Source organism: Sporobolomyces koalae (genome assembly GCF_050403365.1).
Source record: "Sporobolomyces koalae JCM15063 DNA, S_koalae_JCM15063T_v1_ctg3, whole genome shotgun sequence".
Classification (NCBI taxonomy): domain Eukaryota; kingdom Fungi; phylum Basidiomycota; class Microbotryomycetes; order Sporidiobolales; family Sporidiobolaceae; genus Sporobolomyces; species Sporobolomyces koalae.
In genome coordinates this window covers 343247-368040 of record NW_027481768.1, presented here as the reverse complement: position 1 = coordinate 368040, position 24794 = coordinate 343247, and the positions used below count along the sequence as shown (strand labels likewise).

The 24794-nt window shown below is 55.0% G+C and overlaps 8 protein-coding genes across 8 annotated transcripts; 5 read left to right on the top strand and 3 right to left on the bottom strand.

Annotated features, from left to right (window-relative positions):
- Nucleotides 1-54: 54 nt before the first annotated feature.
- Nucleotides 55-1962, top strand: JCM15063_005053 (uncharacterized protein; the record flags this gene model as incomplete). The annotated part of the gene is made up of 4 exons (XM_076676156.1): nt 55-138; nt 244-1128; nt 1193-1778; nt 1859-1962. 4 exons carry the CDS (start codon nt 55-57, stop codon nt 1960-1962), a joined length of 1659 nt encoding a protein of 552 aa, XP_076536694.1.
- Nucleotides 1963-3786: 1824 nt separating this feature from the next.
- On the top strand, nt 3787-5494 carry RMD5 (ubiquitin-protein ligase RMD5; the record flags this gene model as incomplete). Its single annotated transcript, XM_076676155.1, has 4 exons — nt 3787-4095; nt 4166-5119; nt 5194-5348; nt 5428-5494. The coding sequence occupies 4 exons, from the start codon at nt 3787-3789 to the stop codon at nt 5492-5494; spliced, it is 1485 nt and encodes a 494-aa protein (XP_076536693.1).
- Nucleotides 5495-6003: 509 nt separating this feature from the next.
- Nucleotides 6004-7234, top strand: HNT3 (DNA 5'-adenosine monophosphate hydrolase; the record flags this gene model as incomplete). The annotated part of the gene is made up of 7 exons (XM_076676154.1): nt 6004-6098; nt 6190-6242; nt 6304-6437; nt 6523-6601; nt 6686-6749; nt 6833-6920; nt 6992-7234. 7 exons carry the CDS (start codon nt 6004-6006, stop codon nt 7232-7234), a joined length of 756 nt encoding a protein of 251 aa, XP_076536692.1.
- Nucleotides 7235-7458: 224 nt separating this feature from the next.
- JCM15063_005050 (MBL fold metallo-hydrolase) lies at nt 7459-8595 on the bottom strand (the record flags this gene model as incomplete). Its single annotated transcript, XM_076676153.1, has 3 exons — nt 7459-8048; nt 8137-8369; nt 8441-8595. The coding sequence occupies 3 exons, from the start codon at nt 8593-8595 to the stop codon at nt 7459-7461; spliced, it is 978 nt and encodes a 325-aa protein (XP_076536691.1).
- Nucleotides 8596-8923: 328 nt separating this feature from the next.
- JCM15063_005049 (uncharacterized protein) lies at nt 8924-10305 on the bottom strand (the record flags this gene model as incomplete). Its single annotated transcript, XM_076676152.1, has 5 exons — nt 8924-9092; nt 9165-9539; nt 9609-9711; nt 9780-10152; nt 10231-10305. The coding sequence occupies 5 exons, from the start codon at nt 10303-10305 to the stop codon at nt 8924-8926; spliced, it is 1095 nt and encodes a 364-aa protein (XP_076536690.1).
- An 85-nt stretch (nt 10306-10390) lies between these two features.
- On the top strand, nt 10391-16339 carry JCM15063_005048 (uncharacterized protein; the record flags this gene model as incomplete). The annotated part of the gene is made up of 27 exons (XM_076676151.1): nt 10391-10450; nt 10527-10619; nt 10699-11308; nt 11389-11464; nt 11782-11869; nt 11951-12149; nt 12227-12258; nt 12332-12718; nt 12800-13078; nt 13143-13233; nt 13307-13420; nt 13482-13629; nt 13717-13962; nt 14030-14079; nt 14139-14278; nt 14344-14372; nt 14445-14632; nt 14708-14777; nt 14845-15039; nt 15121-15337; nt 15402-15463; nt 15537-15666; nt 15748-15803; nt 15874-15939; nt 16019-16106; nt 16182-16227; nt 16296-16339. 27 exons carry the CDS (start codon nt 10391-10393, stop codon nt 16337-16339), a joined length of 3804 nt encoding a protein of 1267 aa, XP_076536689.1.
- A 1163-nt stretch (nt 16340-17502) lies between these two features.
- JCM15063_005047 (cyclin family protein) lies at nt 17503-19250 on the top strand (the record flags this gene model as incomplete). Its single annotated transcript, XM_076676150.1, has 2 exons — nt 17503-18714; nt 18780-19250. 2 exons carry the CDS (start codon nt 17503-17505, stop codon nt 19248-19250), a joined length of 1683 nt encoding a protein of 560 aa, XP_076536688.1.
- Nucleotides 19251-20570: 1320 nt separating this feature from the next.
- On the bottom strand, nt 20571-24753 carry JCM15063_005046 (uncharacterized protein; the record flags this gene model as incomplete). The annotated part of the gene is made up of 8 exons (XM_076676149.1): nt 20571-20639; nt 20720-20780; nt 20863-21108; nt 21184-21394; nt 21470-23984; nt 24060-24300; nt 24386-24500; nt 24600-24753. The coding sequence occupies 8 exons, from the start codon at nt 24751-24753 to the stop codon at nt 20571-20573; spliced, it is 3612 nt and encodes a 1203-aa protein (XP_076536687.1).
- Nucleotides 24754-24794: the final 41 nt, after the last annotated feature.

Genomic DNA, 24794 nt, shown 5'->3' with positions numbered 1-24794 from the left:
CCTGCAACCTAACTGTGACCCAGCTCGGGGTGTATCGATCTCGTAGACAATACCATGACCGACCCGGGGAACGCTGTGAGCATGCTCGTGTTTCCCTGTCTCTCCCGCTCGCCGCGGATCATCGGCTTCTTGGCACAGGTGGGGGATCGGTACAGCCTCATGAGGTGCAATGGGGTCGCATGGACATCAATGCGTACCTATTCGGACCGGCTCCTGACTACATTGCTTGTCTCCCGTGTGTAGAGCACCCGTGCGTCTCTTGGACGGTACGGTTCTAAGCTCGTGTTCCTCCTGGCGCTCTATCTCTTTGCTCCACCTGCCCCACCGAGAGTAGACCTTGTCCCAACCAAGGCCACGTCGTCCGAGACTGGGTCACTCGACAAGCCGCATGTGGGCTCGAATCGGATTGCGTCGCATGAATGCGGCCGTCAGGGTACGATGTTGCTTCCCCACGATCGACTGTGCGAACTGGGACAGCCAATCGCGCCGGACGGACAATGGCAGCAGTTACGAACGAGCACCGCCGCGAGGGCTTCGAGCGAGACCAAGGCGACCTTGCCCAAGCTCTCGCCCTATTCATCCACCCCGACCGCTTCACAAAATCTGCAGACGATTCCAAATAGGATACAACCGAAAGATTCGATAGACTCGACAATCGACCGACATGACCACCACGAACCCCGGCAGCGCTTGCCCCGGTTGACTCCGCTCACGTACACCCTCCTCCTCCTGCACTTGATTTTCTTGCTGCAGCATGCGCTATCGACGACGAAGCCGAGCCTGTGTGAGGCGCTCTTGTCGAATCCTCTGCCTCCTCCATTCACCCTAACTCTGCAATCTCGTGCCCCGAGCTTGGCCAAGAGGCTCGCTCGCTGCAAGTGGACGATCCGACTCGTCCTGTATCGATGCGGCCGAACGCTCGCGTGGCATACGTCGTGGTCGTTGGTAGCGTCGGCCTTATCCGCGAGCGCCGTATGGCAAGCTTTGGGTGGTCGTGGCCAGACTGAGCCAGGATGGAACGCTATCTCACGCTTCGACGCGATCGGTCATGTCGCTTTGCGTGGGTATCAAGCTGAACATGATAGGTCGGCGGGGATCAAACCGCTGCGCGAGATTGTCCTGCTCGAGGTGAGAAGCCCAGAGTCTCCCCGGTCGTACCCGTTCTGACCTCTCGCTTGTGCTCCTGCTCAAGCTCTGCTCGACCCTTCTCATCGCTTGTGAAGCACTAGTACCGCTGCTCGTGTCACTCACGATCATACCCTCGACATTGATCGCGCCCCGCAGGTTCCTACTCGGTCCGTCTTCGCGACTGGTCGTGCCTACAACGTACCTTCTCCCGCGGTACCTCTCGCTCACGACCTCGTCAATCACACTCGCTCAAACTCTCGTCGTGATCGTCGCCCGCCCGAAATCGTCTTACAGATTCCTGAGTTGCGCCACGGTCGCGACCATCCCGTTCGTGTTGAGCCTGTTGGACGTCATCCTCCGATCGAGAGAAGCCATCGAGAAGGACCTGCGTCGGATCGAATGGCTGAACGAGAGGTTCTCGCCAGAAGCCCTCGACTCGAGGGGGTCCAAGTCAGGCTCGACCGGTGATTCGAGCGACTGGCGGCTGGCGCGAGATGTCTTGCTGCAGTCTCTATACGACGACGATGACGACGAAGAAGGAGGTGATGCGGACGAGGTGTGCGGTATCTGTTTCGAGAACGAGTGGGAACCAGTCGTGGGCCAACGATCGTTCCAATCCCGCCTGTACTTTTCCCAATGTCGACACTCAGGTCAGTCTGAAGAAGTCCCGCAGTGCGGATAGATGATGAGGACGATTGATGCTTATTTTCTTGTTGTATGTCGAGCACAGTGCATGCTTCGTGTCTTGCAGAATGGTTCGATCGGCAATCATTCTGCCCGTGCTGTCATTCCCAGGTCACACCTCTGACCGAGTTCCCGCCCTCGCGATATTGAGCTCGACTCGCGACAGATGAGACGTTCATGGAGTTGAGTGTCACTACTCCTATCTGCCCTCGCTCCTGTCGGCGCGGTGATGGGGTTCTTTTCTCATTAATAGGTGTTACCACTTTCTTGTCACTGCTTCTATTTTGTTGTTGTACTGTCATCTTCTCCACGCCGCGAAAGACACAGAGCACAGGCCTTGACGAAAGTGAGCGAGCGTCAATGCACCGGCTCGACAGAGAGGATCTTCTATTGCCAGCTTTGCCGGATACCTCGTATGCTCTTCACGAGATGTAAGCCACAGGCCACTTAATCTGGATGAGACAGAAAATACCGAGCTGGCGCGAGAATAGCCCCGCCCTCGTTCCTCCACTCGTTCCGCCGGATCCTCCTCGACTTCGTCTGGAATGGCACGAAGCATCTGCTTCGCATGGCCGACGTTTGTCGTCCGGCGAAGGACGGCGGGCTCGGGTTGATCGACCCTCACGATGTCGATGACGCGAACAACGCGCGTCGCCTTGACCACCTACTCGGAGGACTGGATCCGCTTTGGCACGATCTCGCCATAGCTTCCTTTCAGCACCACGTGCGACCTCGAGACGACCTCGAATTCCATACCCCGTGGATTCTCTTCCGCCGTTCGTCCTTCAAGGGCCTTCCCCCGCTCTGGCAGGCGCTAGCCGCTGCGGCGGATGGCTCGCGTCTCCGGGTCAATACCCCGGTCGAAACTGCCGCGCTGATGTCTCTTCCTCCGTCCCTTTTCTCGAACCATCCTCTTCTCGCGCCTTTCGGTTCTGTCTCTCGATTATACGCTGATGCCTCTCGCTTGTATGCCACTCTACCTCCTTATGAGGGACAAGCCATAGATACCCGCCCCTCTCTCCGGAGTGCAAAGCTCGAGTGGTCGCGATTCACAAAGACGATCGATGTCCTTTCTCACCATTTTCCCTCTCCTTCCCGACCGCGCTCTCTGCCGCCTCCGGTACCGCTCCCGAGCACCTCGTTCACTATTCTGGACCTCCCTCACCGCTTCTCAACCTCGATGGCACGCGCCGCAATCATCTCGTCCCGACCCGCTCTCCCAGTTCCTTCGGTCTTCGGCGCTCTCCCCGGTCCCACACCGGGACCCGAGAGCCTAGCCCAGGCTTGGACATGGATCTACTCTCCCCCAGCAACGCCTCGTGAGGTGGATACGCACTGGCGAGCCCTGCACGACAGGATCCTCACCCGCTCAAAAATGAGGCAGTCGAAATCGATCAACGATGACTCCTGCGTATACTGTACCTCCCGCGACACGAACGAGCACGCCTTATTTCTGTGCTCGTACTCGAGCGTTTTCTGGGAGGCGATTCGCATCAAACTCCACGGCACAGTCGACCCCCGTTTCACACGCGAGCACTTCACGCCGAACGAAATCCTTCTCGGCCTCCCTCTTCTTCGAAGTTGCCTAGACGATCGAGCCCTCCCATACCTACGTGCTCTCGTCGCCATCGCTATGAACACGCTGTGCGAAATCCGGTGGAAGCGAATCAAGCTCAAAGATCCCTCTCCTTCCTCCCCGAAACCGCAGGAACTGGCAGAAAAGGTTTCGGACAAGGTGTTGCGGCGAGTAACATAGGGCGCGACAAGCTGTCATAGGTCAGACGCGGGGTGGCGGATAAGCGATGTACTGTGCCAAAAAAGAGAGTGCAAGAGTCGCGTTCGCGATCGAGGGGGTCATGGTGATTTAGCTCTCGAATTGTTGATGTTGTATTTCCCCGCTTGAAATTTGTATCTCTGGTCTCTACAAAAAAAGAAAAGCTATAGCTTCGTGACAGCTTGACTTCCCCCACACGCATGTCGACCGTATCGCACCTCGATCCAATCCCGAAAGACTATGCAGAGCTCGTATCAAGGAGTTCAGTGTCCCACACGACCAATTTGGCCAATGTCTCCACCATCATCAGTCGGCTTGAACTCGCGAAATCGCAACTGATCAGCACCAGCTCGTCCACCGCTCTAAGCGGAGAGACAGACCTGTCCTCGTCGGCGAGCGATACTCTGCTGCCTCTGAGCACGTTCGTCAAGCAGTCGAACGCGAATGCGGGCAAGGAGAGCAAAGAGTGGGGCAACGCGATCACTCGCCTCGCCAAGTCGGTCGACAAGGTGCGCCCATCGATGCTGCAACACGGAGTAATTCCTGCCTCGTCCCGAAGCTGACCTGTCGAGTGAGTAGAAATTCCCGGGTCCTCCCCCTCCTCTGTTTCCCTCGTCGGCTGCCCCGCCTCCTCCTTCTTCTGCTCCGTACTCGACCCTCTCTGCGACGCCATTACACCCTTCACTCCTCTCCCTGTCTCCGGCAGGATCATTCGCCGCTCCTTCTTCGACCGACTCGCTTCGGCGCGAGACTCCATTCTCGTCTCCCGAACAGATCGCAGCGCTCAACTCGACCATCGCGCACCATTTGGCTCGGATCGGCGCATTCGACTCCCTGACAGCCTTTCTAGAAGAATCTCAAACCCCTTCGCCGGTCAACGCACAGTTGATCGACCAATTGAAACGGTTGCATGCGATCATCCAGCAGCTCGAGTCGGGACACTGTCTCGAAGCGATCGAGTGGGTTCTTGATCATCCCGAACTCGACCCGAACCGAGATTTGGAATTCGAGTTGCGCAAGGAAGAGTTCATCAGGATCCTGCTCGCCGGCACGAGCTTTGATCAAGGCACAGAGGATCACGACATGAATGAAGTCGTGACGACCGATGCTGCGGACACGATTCGAACGGGAACGCCGCCGAATCCGCACAGTCAGGCTGCACTCGCTTACGGAGGACAGCACTTCCGGCATTTGTTGACGGCGACGAGGACCCCACTCGTGTGCGCCCTCTTGACCGCACCCTTGTACATGCCGTTCTCGAAGCTGGTACGATCCCCGTACGGGTCGATCTTCGAACCTTACTCTCGCTCTCCGGCTCAGCCATCGACCTCGACTGCAGCATCGACGAACCCGACCAACGCACTGTGCGCTCGGTTCTCGGCGGCGTACTTGCGATCGCTGGGTCTTCCCAAGCAAAGCCCGTTGACGGTCGTGACGGATGTCGGAGGCAGCGGTGCAATGGCCAAGATCATGAAGGTTCGAGCGGTCATGAAGGAGAAGCGCACAGAGTGGTCCGCTTCCGGAGAATTGCCCGTACGTCGGCTTCGTTGCAGGCTCACGGCTCGTCGAATGTGCGAGTACGGAACTGATTCGAAAAATTGGGACAGGTCGAGATTCCATTGCCGATAGAGTATCGCTACCACTCTATCTTTGCGTGTCCGGTCTCGAAAGAACAGTCGACTCCTACGAACCCTCCCATGCTCTTGCCGTGTGGACACTGCATCGCGAAAGAGAGTCTGACGAGGTTGGCTCGAGGGACCCCGTGAGTTTCTCTTGAACCCTTTCTCGTTCACAAGGTGTTTTGTCACGCGCAATTCCTGACTCGTTTCACTCGCGAACAGAACCCTCAAGTGTCCGTACTGTCCCATTGTCAGCCACGTCAATGCGTGCGTTCGGGTGCATTTCTGAGCAAAGGAAAAACAGAACTCGTCCAGGCTATGACGTTCTGCCTCTTTTTCTTCTCTTCTCTGTTGTACAAGTTGCAGGAGATCCCGAGTGTTTGTGCCTTGTTCTTGTTGTCATCAATCCCCTTCCCACCTTTGGGCTACTCGCTCGGCCATCAAAGAACGGAGCCGACGAAACCGCCTTGCATTCAATTTGCCTCGTGCTCATTGTCGAGATCAGCATAGACTAGTACGAGGAAGACTGTACACACTCGAGAGGCGAGCTCGGACTTTGCGTGCTGCTGGCCAGCGCTCCTGCGTGCGAGTTGCGAATTTCGGTCTCGAGACGCTCGTTCTCGCTCTCTCCTGAACATGCGCCTCTCGCGCACTCTACTACAGCCCGTCCGATCGTTCGAAAGTAACATCTCACCTGCTCGTGCACTCGGTTCGATCAAGCAGCGTTCGACCCCCACACGCCGGTCTCATCAAGTTCGGCTCGCGGCACGTCACGAACCTTGGCCTGTCCCATCAACCATGTCTTGGTCTGCAGTGCTCGAGAGCTATGCGAGGATGAAGAATCCAGAACGAGAATTACCCGAACGAGTCATGTTGACTGTCAACTCGCAAACGTCCGTTGATAAAATTCATAATCCTATTTGCGCTCGTTCAGAACTAATCTCGAGCATGAGAAGCTGACTGATGGTTGGACAACTTGAGCAGCTTGACTATCTTTGACGGCTTTGAAAAGGCCAAGTACCATTTTCTGGTTTTACGTACGTTAATTCTTGGCCCAAAAGTACGCGCAAACCTGATCCATTTGCCTGCAACTTGTAGCGAGAGATCCATTCCGCACCTCGGACGGCCACGTTGTCCAACCTTCTGCTCTGCACTCGCTGTCAACCCTGCTCAAATCTCCCGATCGATTACAAGTCCTGAGAGCTCTTGCGCGTCAAGCCCTCGAAGTCAAGGTAACATCTCTCCAGATTCCGAAAGGAGCGAGGACAAGACACAAGCCTGACATGGGTCTCTTGCTAACATATGCTCGTCTATTAGGAAATGATTCATGACGAGATGCTCAAAGAGTATGGGTTTGTGTGGGATGTCAAGATCGGATTTCATGCGGTCGAATCAAGTCAGTTTGTCAAAAGCTTGATCCTGTCTCCTCTGGATCTTACGGGAGAGACTCACGGGAGCCATGAATCGCCGGATGTTCTAGTGAAACACGTCCACCTGCACGTGATCTCGTCCGAGATGATTTCGGATCGCCTCAAGAACAAAAAGTGAGACCGTTCAGGTTTCCCCAGCTTCGTATCTGATTTGGGTTGCTGACCTGTGTCCAAACAACGATGAATTGCGAGAGAAGGCACTGGAACTCGTTTCACCCAGATCTAGGATTCTTTCTACACCTAGAAGACGTCATCACTCAAGTTGAACAAGGCGATTTCTCGCTAGTGAGCCTCTCTCCTTTGCCATCTATTGCAACTGAATAGAAGTTCATTCCCTGGTCGCGGTTCGCATGCAGAAATCGGCAACCCAGTATGAATCGATCCTCAAACAGGACCTACGTTCGATTTATCCGCCCTACGACACCTTCAAGAACTTGCCACAATTAAAACTGCACCTCGTACATGAATTCGAGCAGATGAAAACGTCGAGCGCGGGGACATTAGTCGATAAAGACGAAGCTCGAGCAGAAGACGCTCGAAAGCGGAAAGAACCCGTCGACAAGAAGCTGTCACCGGATCCCAAAAAGGTCAAAGTATAGCATATCGACTCTTGCACCCTGAATCTGATGGCCAGTCGTAGCATGGCGATCTCTCTGGTCAAATCGGATCCCGGAATGAATGCGTAGTCCGCTCTTTCCCTTTTCGTATTCGCAATCTCTCTATCGAGTTGTGATCCGAGTGTTCGGTACTTGACAACAGGCGGCAGTACAGACTCGCCTCGGTGCTTACAGTTCAAGCTGGTACTAACGTTAGCCTCCGTGGCTCAGATCCTCATGCCTTTCTCTTTCCACCCATCGAGCCTCACCGTTCCATCTTCTTTCATTAACTTGTCCTGCCATGCATTCCAGCGATTGAAATCGTGAGCCAGCACAACCATGAACTGTCCCTTGTCCCGATCGTCGATACGTTCCAACGCTTTCAACCGTTCGAGAGATCGTTCCGCCAACTCGTAGTCTTCGTGCATCGAGTGAAACTGGTTCGCATCGTCGTACCATGCGCCCGTACGAGGTTCCTCTCCCTTAGGAGTGATTGAAGCGTTCCCGAGACACGCAGGGTGATGAGCACAATCTCCCGCCAAGACGACATACTCTCCCGTCGCGTGGGTCCTGACCACCAGTGCGACATGACCTGGAGTGTGTCCTGGAGTTGGAACCACGAGGCAAGAACCGTCTTCGAACACGTCGTACGAATCGGTGAAAGTCAAGATGGGATGTTTGTCCTTCCAGTCGAGTTCGAGAGTTTCCATCGACACGGAAGAAAGTGCGACAATGTTGGACAAGGTTGTGGGACCTCCGATGATTTTGGCATTCGAGAATCGAGAGAAATCGTGCGCGCAGTGATCCCAATGGTTGTCTTTTTCCGAAAGAGACGCGCACAGACAATCCGTATTCATCCTGTCAGGTTCCAGGACTCTTTTCCACGAGCTAGAAAATACACTCACGAGAAATGACGATCGCTTTGATCTGGGTTGATTCGACGCCCAAGCGTTGCACAACTTGATCAACGCTCTCGCCGCCTCGAGGTTCGTACGTTTCGACAATCTCGTCCAACCTGTCCTTCGGCGCATACTCTTGCCAGTTCGGACCGAGTCCGAGATCAAACAGGACGTATGAATCCGATTCAATGTGGTGAATCAATGAAACGATAATAGGGTGTTGGTTCTTTTTGGATTTCCTATCGGTGACCCGTCAACGCAAAAGTTGAGATAATTTCCCTCGACTTTGGTACTCAATTGATTAACGTACGGAGCAGGAGTTTCCGAGTGCAAGATCATGTGTTCCGGGATTCGGATTTGTGCCGGCGAGAACGACGTAATCTGACAAGTTGAGGAGCCCGAAGGGTATCCGTGAAACTCTTGACAACGACTTGCACGTGCTGGGAGAGTGACAGCGTTCGTCATGGTCTTCTGAAAGTGCTTGAAGGCGATTGGAAGGTAGACAGTGTGAAAGCGGAGTTGGAAGGAGGATTGAGGGGGTGGAGGTTGTCGCTGCGGGAACCGTGACGTCGAACCTCCCGTGAACTCTCGACTTTTTCCACGGGGTCGAACGTTCAACGTTGCACGGGGATTCCCATAATCGCGGATTCCTCGAGCGAAAGTGATTGCTCTCCCAAGTGCGAACTGTCATTCGAGGAGACAAAGAGGCACCGCGACATGCAGTTGTTACGGGTCAGATTCCAACAACAATCTCAATTCGAAACGTGCTTTGTACAGAGTATGGCGCGTAAGACTACGGCTGTTGATCAAGAGAGAGCTTGAGCTGATGTACTCGTTCCCTCGGGTTCACTTGACGGTGCGACAAGATCTCAATGGTCGTGTCCAATTGCCCTCGTAGCGTCTTCGATACCCGGTTCCAGTGCCCCTTCTGTTTGAGGACAGATATCCGTTCTTCGACCGCCCTGCTCGATACAACCTCGGGTCAGTTTAACCTTGCCTCTTAGGAGACTTGCGGAAGAAACGATGATGCGTACTTGAGCATGCGATCGTCTCTGCCAAAGAAGTAGAGAGGCAGAGGTTCCACGTCCCGGACTTGGTCACTCGCGACACTCCACATGGCAAGGAGACACAGATCCCACGTCCCGTTCGCGAGGTACTCGCTCACGGCGCTCACTTGGGCCTCTTTCAGTTCTCTTGAACACCATTTCGACATGATCGACTCTGCCGACGCGATCGGTTTTGAACTCGGTCCGGTTCGGAACGCGAGCGAGAGAGTTTGGGTAGACGAGAGTAACCATCGAGAGCCTTCCGACATGACAACCGTCTGGAGGAACGACGCGATCAACGAGGTGTCTGTCGAAGCCAACGAGGTTGTGATTGCAATCTTGAGCGATGCACGTAGCGACCGTCTGGGGAACATGCGAGGAGCGGCGGTATCAGATTTCGAGCGATCGGAGAGAGAGAGAAAGACTTCGCACAAGGTAGCTTTGGTGGCGGGTTGCATCATGGCGAGTTCGTCATCTGTCACGTCGTTCACTTTGCGGCTCATGGCACCGATCAACAGAATGGCCATGTCCTGGTCTGTCACACGAGATGCGCATGGATCAATAGGGCGTTCGTACCAGGCTCGCGAGAAGGGATTTGCCTACGAGTGGCGCCTAGTCGCATCGCATAGACGATTGGTAGCGGAGTCCCCGTGATGAGCAGCTCGAAATTGGATGCTTTGATGTCGTGTAACGTCATGACATCGTGCCGTTCAATAGCCCTTAGGACCTGGAAAGGTTCGTATGCTCCCGGGGAGCGCCCTTTCGCGGGCCCTTTCCCGCTAAGACTTGTCACCGTCGAGGACACGGTTGTGTTTGGGTGCTCGCCATCGCGAGGAGCTGGAGGTAGGGCGTCGGTCGGCAGTTCGAGGGGAGATTCAATCGCATTCTGGAGGAGGTGTTGCCGCTGAGCGAGTCGCGCTTCGCTGAGAGCGGTGCGTTCGAGGTTGGCAAATTCAGGCAACGGTTGACACACAGTCTGAGCCGGCAAACGAATAGTGGTCAGGGGGACAGATTGATGTCACTCGGCTAGCTCGTACGAGGCTTGGGCACTCACTGGAGCAGGTGGAAGGGGCTGTTGTCGTCTCGGAGAGCTGGCAGGCTGGTCGAGCAGTTGGTGCCAGTTAGCCATACGCGTGAGACGAAGCGAGAGAGCGAACTTCGCTTCCCTTTCTCTCGCCCGCAACTCGGACTTGCTCCCAAGACTTCGGTCCGGAATGGCAGAGAACTCAGAGAATGCTGGAACCGCCTCGCAAGCGGTCAAACCGATCACTACCGTGCGCTCGATACCCTCTACCTCGGCGCTTTCCCCACTTGTCACGAGTCTCGCTGATCACGACTCGAGTGTAACAGTTTGTGCACGCGACTCCTGCTGTCACGCACGAGAGAGACAGACGCACGGTCAAAAGCTTCATCCGATCGAAACCTGGGCGAGACTCTGTCCTCGTGAGGCTCGATTCCGAGTCCCACCGCTGCAAGTGCGCGACGAGTGCTGATTAAGCGGCTCGTGCGCCACGGTGTACAGCGATCATTGCAGTATGTTCTTCGACTTGTCATAATCTACAAGCTCAGGAAGGGCCGCCGACCCCGGACGAACGTGCTCGCAACCGCCTTCTCGCTCGTGTCGCTTTTGTCAGCGATCCGGCGCGTGCTCGCACTCGAGGCACTATGGACTTCGCTCTCGTACTCGGCTTTGAACGGCCGCACCGTATCCCTCGACATCCTGCACCGTGCGTTCGACCTGATCGCCACCGTCAGTGACAACATGTATCTTTTGATTCGACTCGGGCTCTTCCCATCACGCTCGACCGAGACTACGAGACGGATCGACAAAGTGTCAGATTGGGCGACCCTCGGCTCGATCGTCGTGCAATCTGTCCAGATTTACAGGCAAACGAGGACCCTCAAGACGAGAATGCGAGCAACGAGAACTCGAGTCGTCCGTGATGAACAACGCCTCGAACATTTGTTGGCGCTACGAGCACAAGAACTGCAAGACGCGCACCTGCCGACGGAGGAACACGAGCTGAGGACCAACATTAGGATCGAGAGAACAAGGGGGAGACGGGACAGCAAGGCGATCCATCGCGTCAGATGGACCCGGATCAAATTGGCTTTCGAAGCCGTGTTTGCCCGTATGTACATTCACAACCGCGACTCTGTCTCCGAGGATTGGTTCACTTACCCCGTCCGAGTTCTCTCGCGCAAATTGCAGTATACGATGCGTTCGACCTCGAGCTAGGCCGAGAATGGACTCTTGGTACGACAGGCGCGTTCGCGAGCCTGATAGAGTGAGTTTCTCCCGCTCGAATTAGTCTCGTTACGGGAGTCTGATTTTCTGGAATGAGCAGGTCAAGTCAAGCATGGTCGGAGCATGTTTAGTAACGTTTTTGGGCCGTTCTGCTTGGTCTCGCGAAAGGGCGAGCTGTAGCATACAAGACTGAAGTACTGAATCTAATCGCGAATTTGTAATCGAGAGAAGAGTCTGATCAGCGATGATACTCGACGGGGGCGATGATCAACCTTTCGTGAAACCTGTCTCTCGTGTTTGTTGCGACTCTCCTCTCTCGAGCGCGACCTAGAGGCTTCGGTGCTCAAAGATGAACAGTCAGGCTTCGGCTCAAGTAGACGGAGCTAGCCCTGTACCTTCTACAAGCCAACTACCACTGCCTCCACCTCGAGAAACAACTGCAGCTGTTCGTCCATTCCCCGTGTTCTACGCCTGGAGCTCTCGAATGTCGCACCTGACGATCTCGTTGGTCTGTACCGCGAACTAGCTCGACACGGCGAATGGACAGGATCAGAAGGATCCGAAAGGCAAGGGCAAGTCGACCTCGCGAGACGACTCTACTCTGCACGAGGATCGTCACGACGAGGATGAGAGTGCAACAGGCGATCCGGAAGAAGACATCCTGATCGCAGTTGTACCAAAAGCCAATATCAACGGGCTCAAATACAGCGGCGGTATCCGAACTCGTAAGTTCTCCGTTGTTTCTCTCATTGAATCCGACAAAGATTCGTAGGCAAGCTGACCCATGTTACTCTCTATGCAGTTAAAGAAGGGATGCAGCTCGAAGTCAGAAGAGCAAGTTCAGAATTCTCCATCTGCCCATCTCACACCAAACTCAGGCTGACTTGCATCGACTTCCCATACATAGGACAAGTACAACGCGAACGACAAGAATGCGATTGAAGTGAGGCACGTGCGAGGTTTGCGTGTCGGTTTCGTTGCCAAAGTGTTGGCCGCAAGGTTGGCGCCATTGATCAACGAACGCAAGATCCGGTTGCAAGCCACGTCGGGACCAGTGCCTCAGAACGTGACTGGGATCGCGGCGGTCCCGATGCGACTCGAGATTCATGGCAAGAGGAAATACGCGAAAGATGAACGGCTCGATTGGGCGTTTCCGGAACGAGTCGAGAAATTGAGAATCGAGAAGGAGAAGCGAAAACTACTCAAAGAAGCACAGGAACAGGTCGACAAGGAAGAAGACGAACAGGACAACGGCGTCGCGCAAAACGAACCATCGAAGAGCAAGAGTAAAGCGGTTAGACGCCTCCCCTTCCTCTCCCGTCTCTTCAGAATTCGAGCGAACGAAGGCTCATGCTAGAAGGTTTCGTGATGATAGCGGAACGATGTCGCCATGACTCATGCCGTCTTGCTCGAACGCAAATCGAATCCGACTGGAGACGTTCTGAGCTCCATGTTCTCGGCCGGTTCGATGGATCCTTCGAGTTTGCCCGTGCATCCGTGTCCTCCGGGACGACAGGATGGAACGATGAAGGCAAACTTGATGGAATTTCAGAAGCAAGGATTGGCGTGGATGATCAAGATGGAACACCCTAGCCTCCCGAAGACAGTGGACGACCCTCCGGTTCAACTGTGGTCAATGAAGAAAGACGAAGAGGTGCGCTTTCATCTCTTGATTCAAGGCCGAGATCGCGAGCTGACCACGCAACGCAATGGATCAGGGCAAAACGTTCTGGCACAACGTTGGAACGGGGAGCAATCAGCGTGAGAAACCAATCTTGAAACGAGGGGGAATTCTTGCCGACGAGATGGGTCAGTCTCGCTTTCGTCCATTTTACAAGACGAGGCTGCCATAGTTGACATTACCAGCTGAACCCTTCATCAGGTCTGGGCAAAACTATGCAAACGATTGCTCTCGTCTGCACGGACGACACGGGAGAAGGTGTGCTCAAGAAGCCTGAAGAACCAGACGAAAGGTTTGACGATATGACTCTGATCGGTAAGCTCCGTTTAGTTTTGCGATGAGGCAGACACAACAGACTGAAACCCCAATCCGGTAGTTTGTCCTCTGTCGGTCGCATCGAATTGGACGGATCAATTTCAGCAGCACGTCGGAAAAAAGAGAATGAATTGGCACTTCTACCACGGCGAAGGCAGAGATTTGACCAAGAAGCAATTGCGAGAATTCGACGTCGTAATCACCACTTAGTGAGTCACTTAGTGCTCTTGCCCCTTCCTCTCGGATTCCCCTTCAACCCCTATCTGATCGCGTCTTTGTGATTCCCTCGAGAGAAGCCAAAGTCTCGTCGCAGGAATCGAAGAAGTGGCACCGAAACCCCGTACGCGAGAGGAGGAAGAAGAGCTGGCCGAAGGCATCGTGGACGTTGCCGACCATCCTCCGCCGAGCAAGAAACAGAAGCGAACGGTGAAAGACGGCACACTGCATGCGATTAAATGGCGCAGAATCGTAATTGATGAGGGACACTTGATCAAGAACCCAAAAGCGAAAATGTCGAGAGCGGCGGCTGAACTCACTGCCGAGTAGGAGACTCTCTTCTTCTGTTGCATTCAAGAGGTACAAGCGCTGACAATTTGCCTTGGCTTGTAGACGCCGATGGATCTTGACCGGAACTCCGATTGTGAATGCTGCTGCCGACCGTATGCTCGCCTTGGCCATTTCTCACCTTTCCGAGATTGTTCGCTGATCTCCTACATAGTTGGAGCGATGATTCATTTTCTCAGGATCTGTAAACCTCTTGACGATCCCGAAGTGTGGAAACGCTATGTCCCGATGCCAAGGAAAGAGAAGGGCCAACCTCCTCCAGATCCAGATCCCGAGGTTGCCAAATTGCTGCGGGTGAGTTGGCGCCGAGACCGACCGAATCGCCGTCTAACTGACTGATCGGATCTTGCGGACGGCAGGCTGTCGTACTCTCAAGTACCTTGCGCAGGTCCGATTGCTTCCTCCTCTCGTTTTGCCCTAACGAATGTTGTCTTTGGCTAATCGTTTGATGTCTGCTCAGGACCAAGAACATGGTGGATAAAAAGGGGCAACCTTTGGTCAAACTACCCGAACTCGCGATGTATCAGATCAAGGTGAAGTTGACTGGAGCAGCTCGCGAGACTTATGACGAAGTATTCAAGCAACTCGGCAAGATCATCGGAGGCATGGTCAAACAAAACTCGGGTGGAACCAAGTACTCCCAGATGTGTCAGTTCCTGCTCTTTCCTCGTGGCTGCACACTTGACAGATGAAAATCTAATTTGGTCGTGGGGATCCTGGCAGTGTCTTACCTGCTAAGATTGCGACAGATCGCTTGCGACCCGACTCTGTGCCCTCAAGACTTCATCGAGATGTCAGTCGACTGCCATCGTCTCGTTTTTGTCCGTGGTGCCCGGGGTTGAACTCGTGCTCTTTGACAGGATTCGGGACAAAGCTCAAGCAGAACATCTCGACGACGAGTTCAAAAGTGTCAGTGGAGAGAGCGAAACTCCCCAGCAAATGAACTTTTTGCGTTCGCTCCTACGCCAACTCGACGAGGAAGAGTGCTCGGTATGCTCATCGATTGTCGTCGATGCCCGCATCACGATCTGTCAGCACATCTTTTGTCAATCCTGGTCAGTCTGAACGCTTCTACGCAGGTTTCAGATGGAACGGCGCCACTGGATACTGACTCGTTGCTCTGGCGAGACGAACAGTATCGAATACGCGGTCGAGACCAGTGCATCATGCCCAGTGTGCTTCTACCCTCTCACGGCCAAGGGCATCGTCGGTCCGGAACGCAGTGTCACACCTGCGAGCAGCACTTCGCGAGGCGCGAGTGTCGGAGCCGTCGAGAGGTCAGCCAAGACGACCGAGTTGATCCAGTTGCTCAAAAACACTCCCCCCGGGGTCAAAACCCTCGTGTTCTCCCAAGTGCGTCGAGTGACGTTTCTCCTCTTGGGATATTGAGGCTGACCGGTTGTCGTGCGCACATCAGTGGACCTCGCATCTCGATCGAATCGAGGCGGCGCTGACTGAAGAAGGCATGACCACATGCCGGTGCGCGACTTCTCCCCTGTTTATTTGATGCGCAAGGTCCTAGCACGAGGCTGAAGATACCTGATGACAACAGCTTCGATGGCTCGATGCGACAAGACAAACGTGAGCAAGTGATCAAATCGTTCACGCTGCCAAACAAGGACGCGGTTGCGGGTTCAAAGGCCGACAAGCGCAACCCGATGGTCATGCTCCTTTCACTCAAGGTGAGATCCTGCTGCGTTGTTCCCAGCGACAAGAAATCTGAATGCTTGCCGTTTCATTTCCATCCCGTTGATACTGTCCAGGCCGGAGCGCTCGGGTTGAACTTGACGATCGCGAGCCAAGTCGTGCTCATGGACCCGTAAGCTATTACCAGGATATGAAATAGGGCATAGGAGGCTAATTTTTGCTTGCACGTCGGCGGAAAAAAGATGGTGGCAACCGGCTATCGAACAACAGGCGATCGATCGCGTTAACCGTATCGGCCAAACACAAAAGTCGGTAGCTCCTTCCGATGCGGTCAACAAGTCTGCCAGCTGATTTATTTGGGCCGCAATTTTGCCCGTGTTTGCGCAGGGTTCGAGTTTTCCAGATGGTGGCGGAAAACACTGTCGAGGACAAAGTGCTCGAGATTCAAGCGGGCAAGGAGAAACTCATCGCCGAGGTGAGCTCTTGTCAACCTTTGTATCCCTAAGTCATAGGAGCACCGAGGGTTGAACGAGAATGTTTGAATAAATAGGCGTTTTCGGGCAACCGCGGAGTTGAGCAGGGACGTCAAAAAATCGGTAGGCATTTTTGCGACTCACGCACTAGCTCGTTCGAGACTGACGATGCGAGCTGATCCTGTGACCAGATGCCAAGTTGAACGACATTGCAAAGATTTTCGGATTGACGTAGCCAGCACATGCATTGAGCTCTGCTTGATTTGGGCGCAGAATTCTGAAAAGATGCTCATTCGCTACGCGCATTCGGCTGCCCTGCGCGCGATCTTGGGGGGCACCGGGCTACGAGGGTCTACCAGCAGGACCCAGTGTCCAACGAGAGCATCACGAGTGGCGAGACGACGACACGAGGCGATGACTCACCCAGCGCTCGCTGCGAGAGGGATGCGCGCCCGAGTCGAATCTTCTCTTTTCTTCTAAGGCGAAGTGACCAGGGCAACCCGTTCCTTCAACCCTCTCCCCGAGCGCCGACTTTTTCGCTCCCTTGCGTTCTCCAGCACCGTCCAGACCTTGCCCTCGAGCCGCAGTCGCCCCGCCGACTCCGCTTCGACCAGGTTTGCAAAGACCGGACTCGACTCTCCCCGCTCGATCTCTCGGCCGCCTCGTCCCCTCCGAGCAGCCAGCGACCAGCTCAACAGAGTCTCACGGTTCCATTCGGTTTGGAAACGGCGTCTCGGACAGTCCATCAGCACAGCGAGTCGAGGTTCCCTTTGATCACGGCCCGCGCGATCGCCGCCAGCTGACGTCTCGTTCCCTCCTCGCCCCGGCTCGCGCTGCGTGCAGGTCACACGTCTGATCCTCGTCTGAACGTATACCTCTTTCAAGGGCTCCCCGGAATCGTCTCAGCAGGTTCTCGCAACAGGCAAGTCCCGCGCCGAACGTGCCGCGAATACAATCGCCCAATTACCCGGTTACTAAACCCTCGCTCTCGCACGCACCTACAGATCCTCCTCCTCGCTCCACCCGGCTTCACGCTCCTCCCGAAACACTCTCCTCTCTCCGTCTTTGCTTGTTGGCAGGGCTTTGCTGTCCTCCGCCTCTCTTCGCATCGTGAGTCTCTCTTCCGCCGCAGCTGTCTTGCCGCCCTACTGGCTGGGTTGCTCACACCTCGGTCTGTCTCTGCACGCACAGCGGTACCCTCCCCAGTTGTTCCCTTTCGTCCACAGCTAAATTCCTCCGACGAAACCCAACACGATCCCCCCTCTCTCAAACATTCACACCGTTCCTCTCCTCCCTCCCGGACTCCTTCACCCGAGTTCGCCAAAAGTGCTTCGTCAAGACAGCACATCCCTGGGTCCTCGAGAAGCTACTGTTTCTCGTCTACCCGCCTTCAATCGCATGAACGGTCAATACACCTACCCGTCTTTTGACGGCTCCGTCCCCGCGTGGCCGATGGCTCAATCCCAGTACTACGCTCAACAGCAGTACGACCATCGCCACGTCGCCCAGCAGCAGGTCCCTGTCGCTCAGGTCCCCCTCGCGGTCGACGCGCACAACTACCCTTCGGGATACGGCTATCCGTCGTACGCCCAGCAGCACGCGTACAGCATGGAGCAGCCCGCGCGCAGTCGCTTCGCCTTTGCTTCTGTCGGCGCGCCTGCCCACTCGCAGCAGCAGTTCACGTTGCCCCCTCCTGCGTACTCGTACGCTGCCTCGTTCGGCGGCGCAGAGGAACACATGAGGTCGCACAGCCACGAGCGTACGGCCGCGTGGGGAATCGGAGGCGATTATGGTCGCCAAGAGTCGGCGCAACGAGCGACTCTGAACGGTGAGCAGCAGCTGCAGTTCCTGCTTGGCAGGTTGTCTGACAGTCACGCTGACCTCTGTCGACGCGCTCGCGCGGATTTAGACAACTACAACGCTCATGTGGCGATCCCTGACGATGACAAGACCGTCGTCTATGACCTCATCCCCAACACTTCGAGCGTTCCCCCTCCTCCTCCCGTCGAGCTCTCGGCTGTCCCCCTCGCCGACCTTGCCGTCGAGATGACTTGGGAAGCATGCCGTCAAGGCTTCCTCCTCGCTCGCGACAACCAGATCGCCGCGGCGCACGCTGCGTCTCTCCAGTCGTCTGCCTCGAGGCGCCGCTCTGGGCGCGACTCGTTCGGCACGATTGGCGACGGCAGGCTCCGCAGTGCTTCGGCAGATGGCTTTGCCAGCGACAGTTCGAGCGTGTCGAGCTCGCTTCCGGGAACCCCTGGTCTCGTCTCGGCTCAAGAGGAAGAGGCGCGTCAGCACCGTTTGGCCAATCTTGGACTCTCGGACTTCATGCCGCACGCCCCTTCGCGCAAAGCTACGATCCCGACGCTCTCGGCCGCCACGTTCCCCGTCGAGCCCTCGGTCGCGTTCCGCCAATTCGTCAAGCAGATCCTCAGCGCGACCCTCGTCACTCCTGAAGACCTCGTGCTCGCTTTGTACTACGTCGCTCAGATCGCTCCTGCCGACATCATTCCTCCCACGCCCGCTGAAGGAGGACAGGATGCTCAGACTACGTCGTTCAAAGCTGCGCCCTTCAAGATTTTCCTCGGTTCGCTCATGCTCGCGAACAAGGTATGTCATTCCTCATCGTACTTCCTCTCGAGCGCACTTGCTCACTGTTCCTCCGATCTGTACAGTCTCTGCAAGACAACTCCTACCGCAACGAGACTTTCGCGACCGTGTCCGGTATCCCGCTCAAGGATGTCAACGCGCTCGAGATCTACGTCTTCTCTGCCCTCAAGTACGACGTCGCCCTCCGCGAAGACAAGTGGGTGCAGTGGTTGAACACGATCGCCTTCAAGGTCCTCGCGGGCGTTCGCGGCGAGATTGGAGACCGATTCGCCATCGAGGAAGCTCTCGGACGACTCGTCTACGCCGCTCGCAACAACAAGAACACGATCGCCGCCCCTGTGGCGTCGTCTTCGGTTCCCGCGGCTACACTCGCCCCGGTTGCAGAAGCCGAGTCTGTCTCTCGTCGTACCCCCGTCTCGCGAGGCGGACCGTGCCGCATGAAGAGCGACGTTCCTTCGCTGCTCCCGCCCGTCTCGTTGGCCGATACTCGCTCGCGCTCGTTCGGTCAAGAGGTCTCTTTCCGAGCGGTCTGCTAAGTCTCGACAGGCTTATCAGAACGGACCCTGCTCTTCTCCCTCACTCTATCCCGCATTTCTCAATCTCTTTTATACCTTTCTGGTTCTCCGGACCGACTCTCGATTCGACTTTACCAACGTTGCCGTCAAGTCACAAGGGTGGACAAGTGAACCCTAGCTAGCCAGCGATTCAGTTCAGCTTTGACTAGAGGAAAAGCTCTCCACTCTGCGATTCTCAGACGCCTCGTTCTTCAATTTGATTCGTTTCGACCTTTTCATTTCCAATTCTTCAACATCCTACATCGGCAACTATGTCGCCTCAGGTAAATTACGGAATCGTCTCGTCGCCTTTCCGCTCGAAACAAAACAAACACCCCAAAAAACATCTTTCTCCCAAGGATCGTCTCTTCTTCAAATGTTTCCATCTCCACTCCCATGTTTCCTCTCAAGCCCAATGTCACTTCGATATAGAACGGTTTTTGCTTCCCTTTCCTCTTTCTCAACTATACCACTTTCTCTCCTCTACAACCACCTCAAACCTTTCAAAAAACAACTTCCTCCTCTTCCTTTTGCTCTCTCTCGACCACTAGAAGACGCAAACAAGAAGCACCCATCATTTTCGGAACCGAAAAAGAAAACCCTCACAAAAAACAGGCTTTTTCCCTTCTTCGACAACCTCAACAAAAAGAACCTCTTCTCCTCCCACTCGTATCAAGCCAAATGTCACAACCTTCGACTCGTTCACTCGTGGTCCCGAGGGAGAAAAACGTCAATCGCTCGTACGTGTGGGTTCGGAGAAGCCAGGAGCGCCCAAACAAAATCAAGACCCCTCTTGTATGGAACCCCCTAAACCCCCCCTTTTTTTACTTTTTTTTTTTGGCCTTTTTTTCTTTTCCTGCCCCGTTCTCATCTGTCGGTCCCTTCCTTTTGAAGAACTGTCCTCTCCTCTCTAGGAAGAATGCAAACACAGATTGACGTGGCGAGATTGACATGCCCTTGCACGAGTGAGAGTCTGTGAGCATTCTCGATCTCCATCGAGAGACATTCGTTTGTAGTTGCAAGGTGTGTGGAAACGGTTCAAGAACGACCTTGTTTCTCTGGGCTCTCGAGGGGAAATCACCAGAGTCCGAGATCACGAGGACGACGAAGAAATTGGCAGGTAAAGCTGAGTGCGTTGTGGTTACAACAAAAAGACCTTGAGAAAAGGCAAGGCACAGACAGACAAGCAAAGGCGAGAAAGGAGCGGACATTCGGATATCGCAAAACGAACGGTATAGAGGAGAAATCGTGGTGGTGAATCCGGTCGGGGGTATAAGTGGCTTCTTTGGTGTTTAGTCGTGATCAGCCAAAGATCACCTTGAGGGGACGCTGAATGATCCGTTCGGCTTCTGTGGCAGTCACGAGCAGGATCTGGTGAAGGCAGATCCTCGTCAGCAGTGCGACTCCTTTCAAATAGGGAAGGATTATGATGTGGAAGCGACGAAAGGTACCCCAGGAGCAGCAGCGAGCGAAGTCTTCTCTTCTCGCGTTGCGATGATGATCCAGCGTCGGCTGATCCGGTGCAGAAGATTTCGTCAGCAAAGGAAGCTTCTAGCGATCGCGGCGAGAGTCCTGAGCGTGAGAAAGTGCTCACATGTTAGTGTAGCGAGTGCGCCAACTGCAGACGAGGTTCTGCAATCTCTCTGGAGACACCTGACAGTACTTTGGCAGGTAGCATTGCGACAGCCGGGACCACGCCACGGGATCGTTGGCCACAGAGTCGTCGTGTGCCGGGAATCGCTTCTGATCGCGGTAAGGTGGACCGAGGCGTGGGGCAATCCTGGTCAATGTGAGCGAGCCCGCATGCAGCAGCGACATGACTGCATCGATAGCTGGTTGTCTATGCAAGCCGAGATGAAGGACGGTGTTAGCTGTTGTCTTAAGGTTTGTCGTCGATTCGAGAGCGCCAACTTACCGGGCTTCAGATTGGGGATTGCTTGTGCTTGGCTTTCCTGGTTCGGATGGTCCGAGCGTGCCACCTGTGAGGAGGTATTGAGATAGCATGAATGGGAACTGATCGCGAGCTCTGAAGACTCGGTCGCGACTTTCGGCTGCGTTCTCCAGTATGCGGCTGAGTCGCACAGGATCGCGTAGGAGCGCCGAAGATGTGAACGTGATCGCGGTGACTACGAAGGTGGCGAACGAAAGACCGGTCAATAGCGAGGACACGCTTAGCGATGGAGATCCGGACGAGAACGTACGAGGTTTCCAGAATTGGCACAATTTTTGGCGTTTGCCGTTCCCGTCAGAGCCGTACCAGAAGAAAACAACGTCCTCGCGGTCGCGCCAATGGTCGAGTTCCGAGAGTTTGCCCGGAAATCGTCCGAGATCGTTCGAGAACGAGGCATGCACAAAGACGGCCGTGACAGAATCCCGCAAGGAGTCTACTTGCTTGACTTCCTTGATGTGAGCAAGCACGAGCTGCAGCGCCAGGTACTCTTTGTCATGTACGCTGGCGCGCTTATTGATGCCGACTTCGCTCGGAGTTGGCCTCGGTGTGATGTAGACCTCGCGATGGCTGAGTACCTTGTCAAAATTGACAAAATTATCGATAGGATTGCCGTCAATCCCCCACCATGAGCGGATTCGCATGTTGTCGGGTACTTCGTGAGACCATTTTGGCTTCTCTCGACCGGTTATCGCGTCGGGCAGCCCCTTGTAGGCAGGCGTGTCTACGTTGTACCGGATGTAGCCATCCTTGGCTGACGGACGCTGCACGCCATAGTTGAAGGGATCCTGTTCGCGCTTCTTGCTGTTGGTTCCTGACGAGCTGTGTGAATTTGACAGCAAGTCCGGCGAGTTGGGTACAGCGGGTGGGGAGATAGGAGTTGGAGCTATTGGGGGAATCGGGACAGCGCCTTCTCGTGGCAGTCGACCGATCTTGAATTTCTTCAACGCGGCCCTCTGAGCGATCGCCTTAGGAGAAGCATGTGCTGGTGCAGGTGCTGCCGCCGGCGGAGTTTTCGCAGATGCTTGCTGCTGTCGCTTTTCCGTTTTTCGGCGCTTGGCGGAGACTGGCGAAACATGATCAGCCCCGGGCAGGGTGCGTTTCGGTGAACGAGGCGCTGGGACTGATATTGGCGCCGTCTTGGTCGAAGTCGAAGCCGGGGGAACTTGCTTGGTCTTGCCTACATCATCGCCCTTGTCTTGAGCTGACGATTTCGGGGCACTACTGTTGTCTTTCTGTCGTCGAGATTCCGGATCGCCTGTGTTGCTTTCCTTCTCCTTTGCTCCTTCTCGCTCGGGCGTTTTGCTCTGGTCCGTGGCCGTACTACCTCCCGTGCGTGGCTGTCTCCCCGAGCCCGGAGACTCGAGCTCGAGAATTGTCTCGGCTTTCAATCCCTTGACCTCACCGTGCAATCTTTTGCCGTTGGGTCCAGCAAGAGAAGCTGTGGACTTCGGAGGTTTATCCCCTTTATCTCGCGTGTTGTTTGGTTCCAGAGCGCCTTCTGGTGAGATCGGCGGACTTTCTTGCTTGACATTGACGTCTCGATCTGATTCGGGAGGGTGTGCAATGGGTTGCCCTGTCCTAGTTGGAATGCCTGAGACGTCACGCATTTCCACATCTGCAGGTAGTACAGGTTCGCTTGTAGCGGAGGTGCTGTTTTGCTGTGCATGCCCCATACTACGACCCTCGCTGACTGATGGCGCGCTGTCCGGCCGGAGGATGGCTTCAGCCTGGTCGTCAGGAGAAGCTCCAGATTCGTCTTTGAAGCCCTTCGGAGAATTCGACACTTCGCTTGTCGAGGCAAGTCTAGCTCGAAGGTTCATGAGAGGTTGTTCGGGTGAGGAGTCGACAATCGCCTCGGCTCGAGCACGAGCGTTGACGGCCCGGACGGCAAGCTTTGGTGTTGCTAGTGCCTGTTTCGAATGCTCGTCTTTCTCGGCGTCAGCGCCCGAGTCTTCCTCGGCTCCTTTCGTTGCGGGTCGCAGCGGCTTTGAATTTCTTGATTGCGGATCCCGTGCGTCCTTGCCTTGGACAGTTTTCGGCATCGCTGTCTGTTGTGTAACGTGCTGTTCATCATCGGAGTCATCCTCCGAGTCATCAGCGAACCCTCCTGGCACAGGTTTAAGCGGCTCTGGCTGCCTGAAGCCCTTTTCTTCGGTTGCGACCTTCCCGTCTTCGAGGTCAACTTGAGCAGCGTCGTGATGATCCGCACCGCCGTTCGCGCTTTTACTGTCTGCTTCCTCTTCATCGCTCTCGTCGGATGCGAAACCTTTGTCAACGGGCTGAGTGACCTGGGTGGGAGGCGAGGGTGGTCGGTTTTTCAAAGTTGCGTCGCCCTCCTCCTCTTCACTCTCGCTGTCATGCGCGAACCCTCTGTACGGATTTTGGTCCATAAGGAGGCCAGAATCGGGCTTTGGCGATTGTTTGAGTCCATTTGGTCCCTGATCCAAAGGTGATTTGTGGTTGCTACTTGGCTCTTCTTGCTCCTCGACTTTGTTCTCATCCTCGTCAGAATCAAGATGTTCGACATGTTGAGGTGGAGACGAGATTCTGAGTTCTCTCAACATCTTGTGACGACTCGTCCCGATCAAATCGTTCAGGACCGCTTGGTCGATGCGTTCATGCCGATTGGAGCGAGTCTCCCTCATTTGCTGATCGGACGAGTCGGATCTACGGCGCTTGTTCGACACAGTGACAGGCGGGTCTCTCAAGCTCCTTCGGGTTGGGGCCGCCGTGATCGAGCCCGAGGCGTCCGATTCAGGGCGTTTCTGAGTCAAGGTCACAGATCAGTATATGATTGCGATAGCTTCGACGAGTTGTAGATAGAGAGGAGCTCGACTGACGCTCTCACGTTTGCTCTTGTTCTTCGCGGCTTTCTTGGTTTTCTTGTCGGCGTCAGCCTGTTCCTTTCGTTTCAAAATCTTGTTCCTCTTGTTCTCGTATGCCTTGTTCTGAGCCTCGGCTTGAGCGACGAGGTTGGCATGCGATTCTCGAGGAGGTTTCGTTTGTTCGCATTCTTTCCAGAAGGCCTCCCAAGATTTCTCGTCGACAAAGCTTGACTTGGGTTCCAAGCTGTTCTCCGAACTATTAGGTAAGAACAGTAGGTCAGCGCAATTGAAGGACTCGGACGGGCATCGGCAGAAACTCTGAGTTAAGAAGGATGGCTCACTCGGGATAGCCTAGCCACTTGACCTGGTACAAGACCTGGAATCGATCTTGATCTTGAGGGTACGGTTCTGGGAGGCCTTTGAACGTGTCGAAGATCATGTAATCGAGAATCCGTTCTGGAATACACCGCCCGCATGGCGGGGAGTTCAGTCAAGCTTCGACATGGCGCGAGTACAGCTGATGAGCTGCGGTGGTGGATCATGACCTGAGCTTACCGACCTCGAACGCTTCATCTGATCCGTCCGTATCCAATTCGTCGTCGTCGGCACTGTCCTCCGGGTCATCTTGTTGATTGACTGGTGCTTGTTCGCCCGCGCGATTGCCGGCGCGTTCACTTGCCAGCGCCCGCTCTCTTGCTACGGCAGGCATGCTGACGAGCCTCCTTGACGAGACAATCGAGCGAGTTGAGC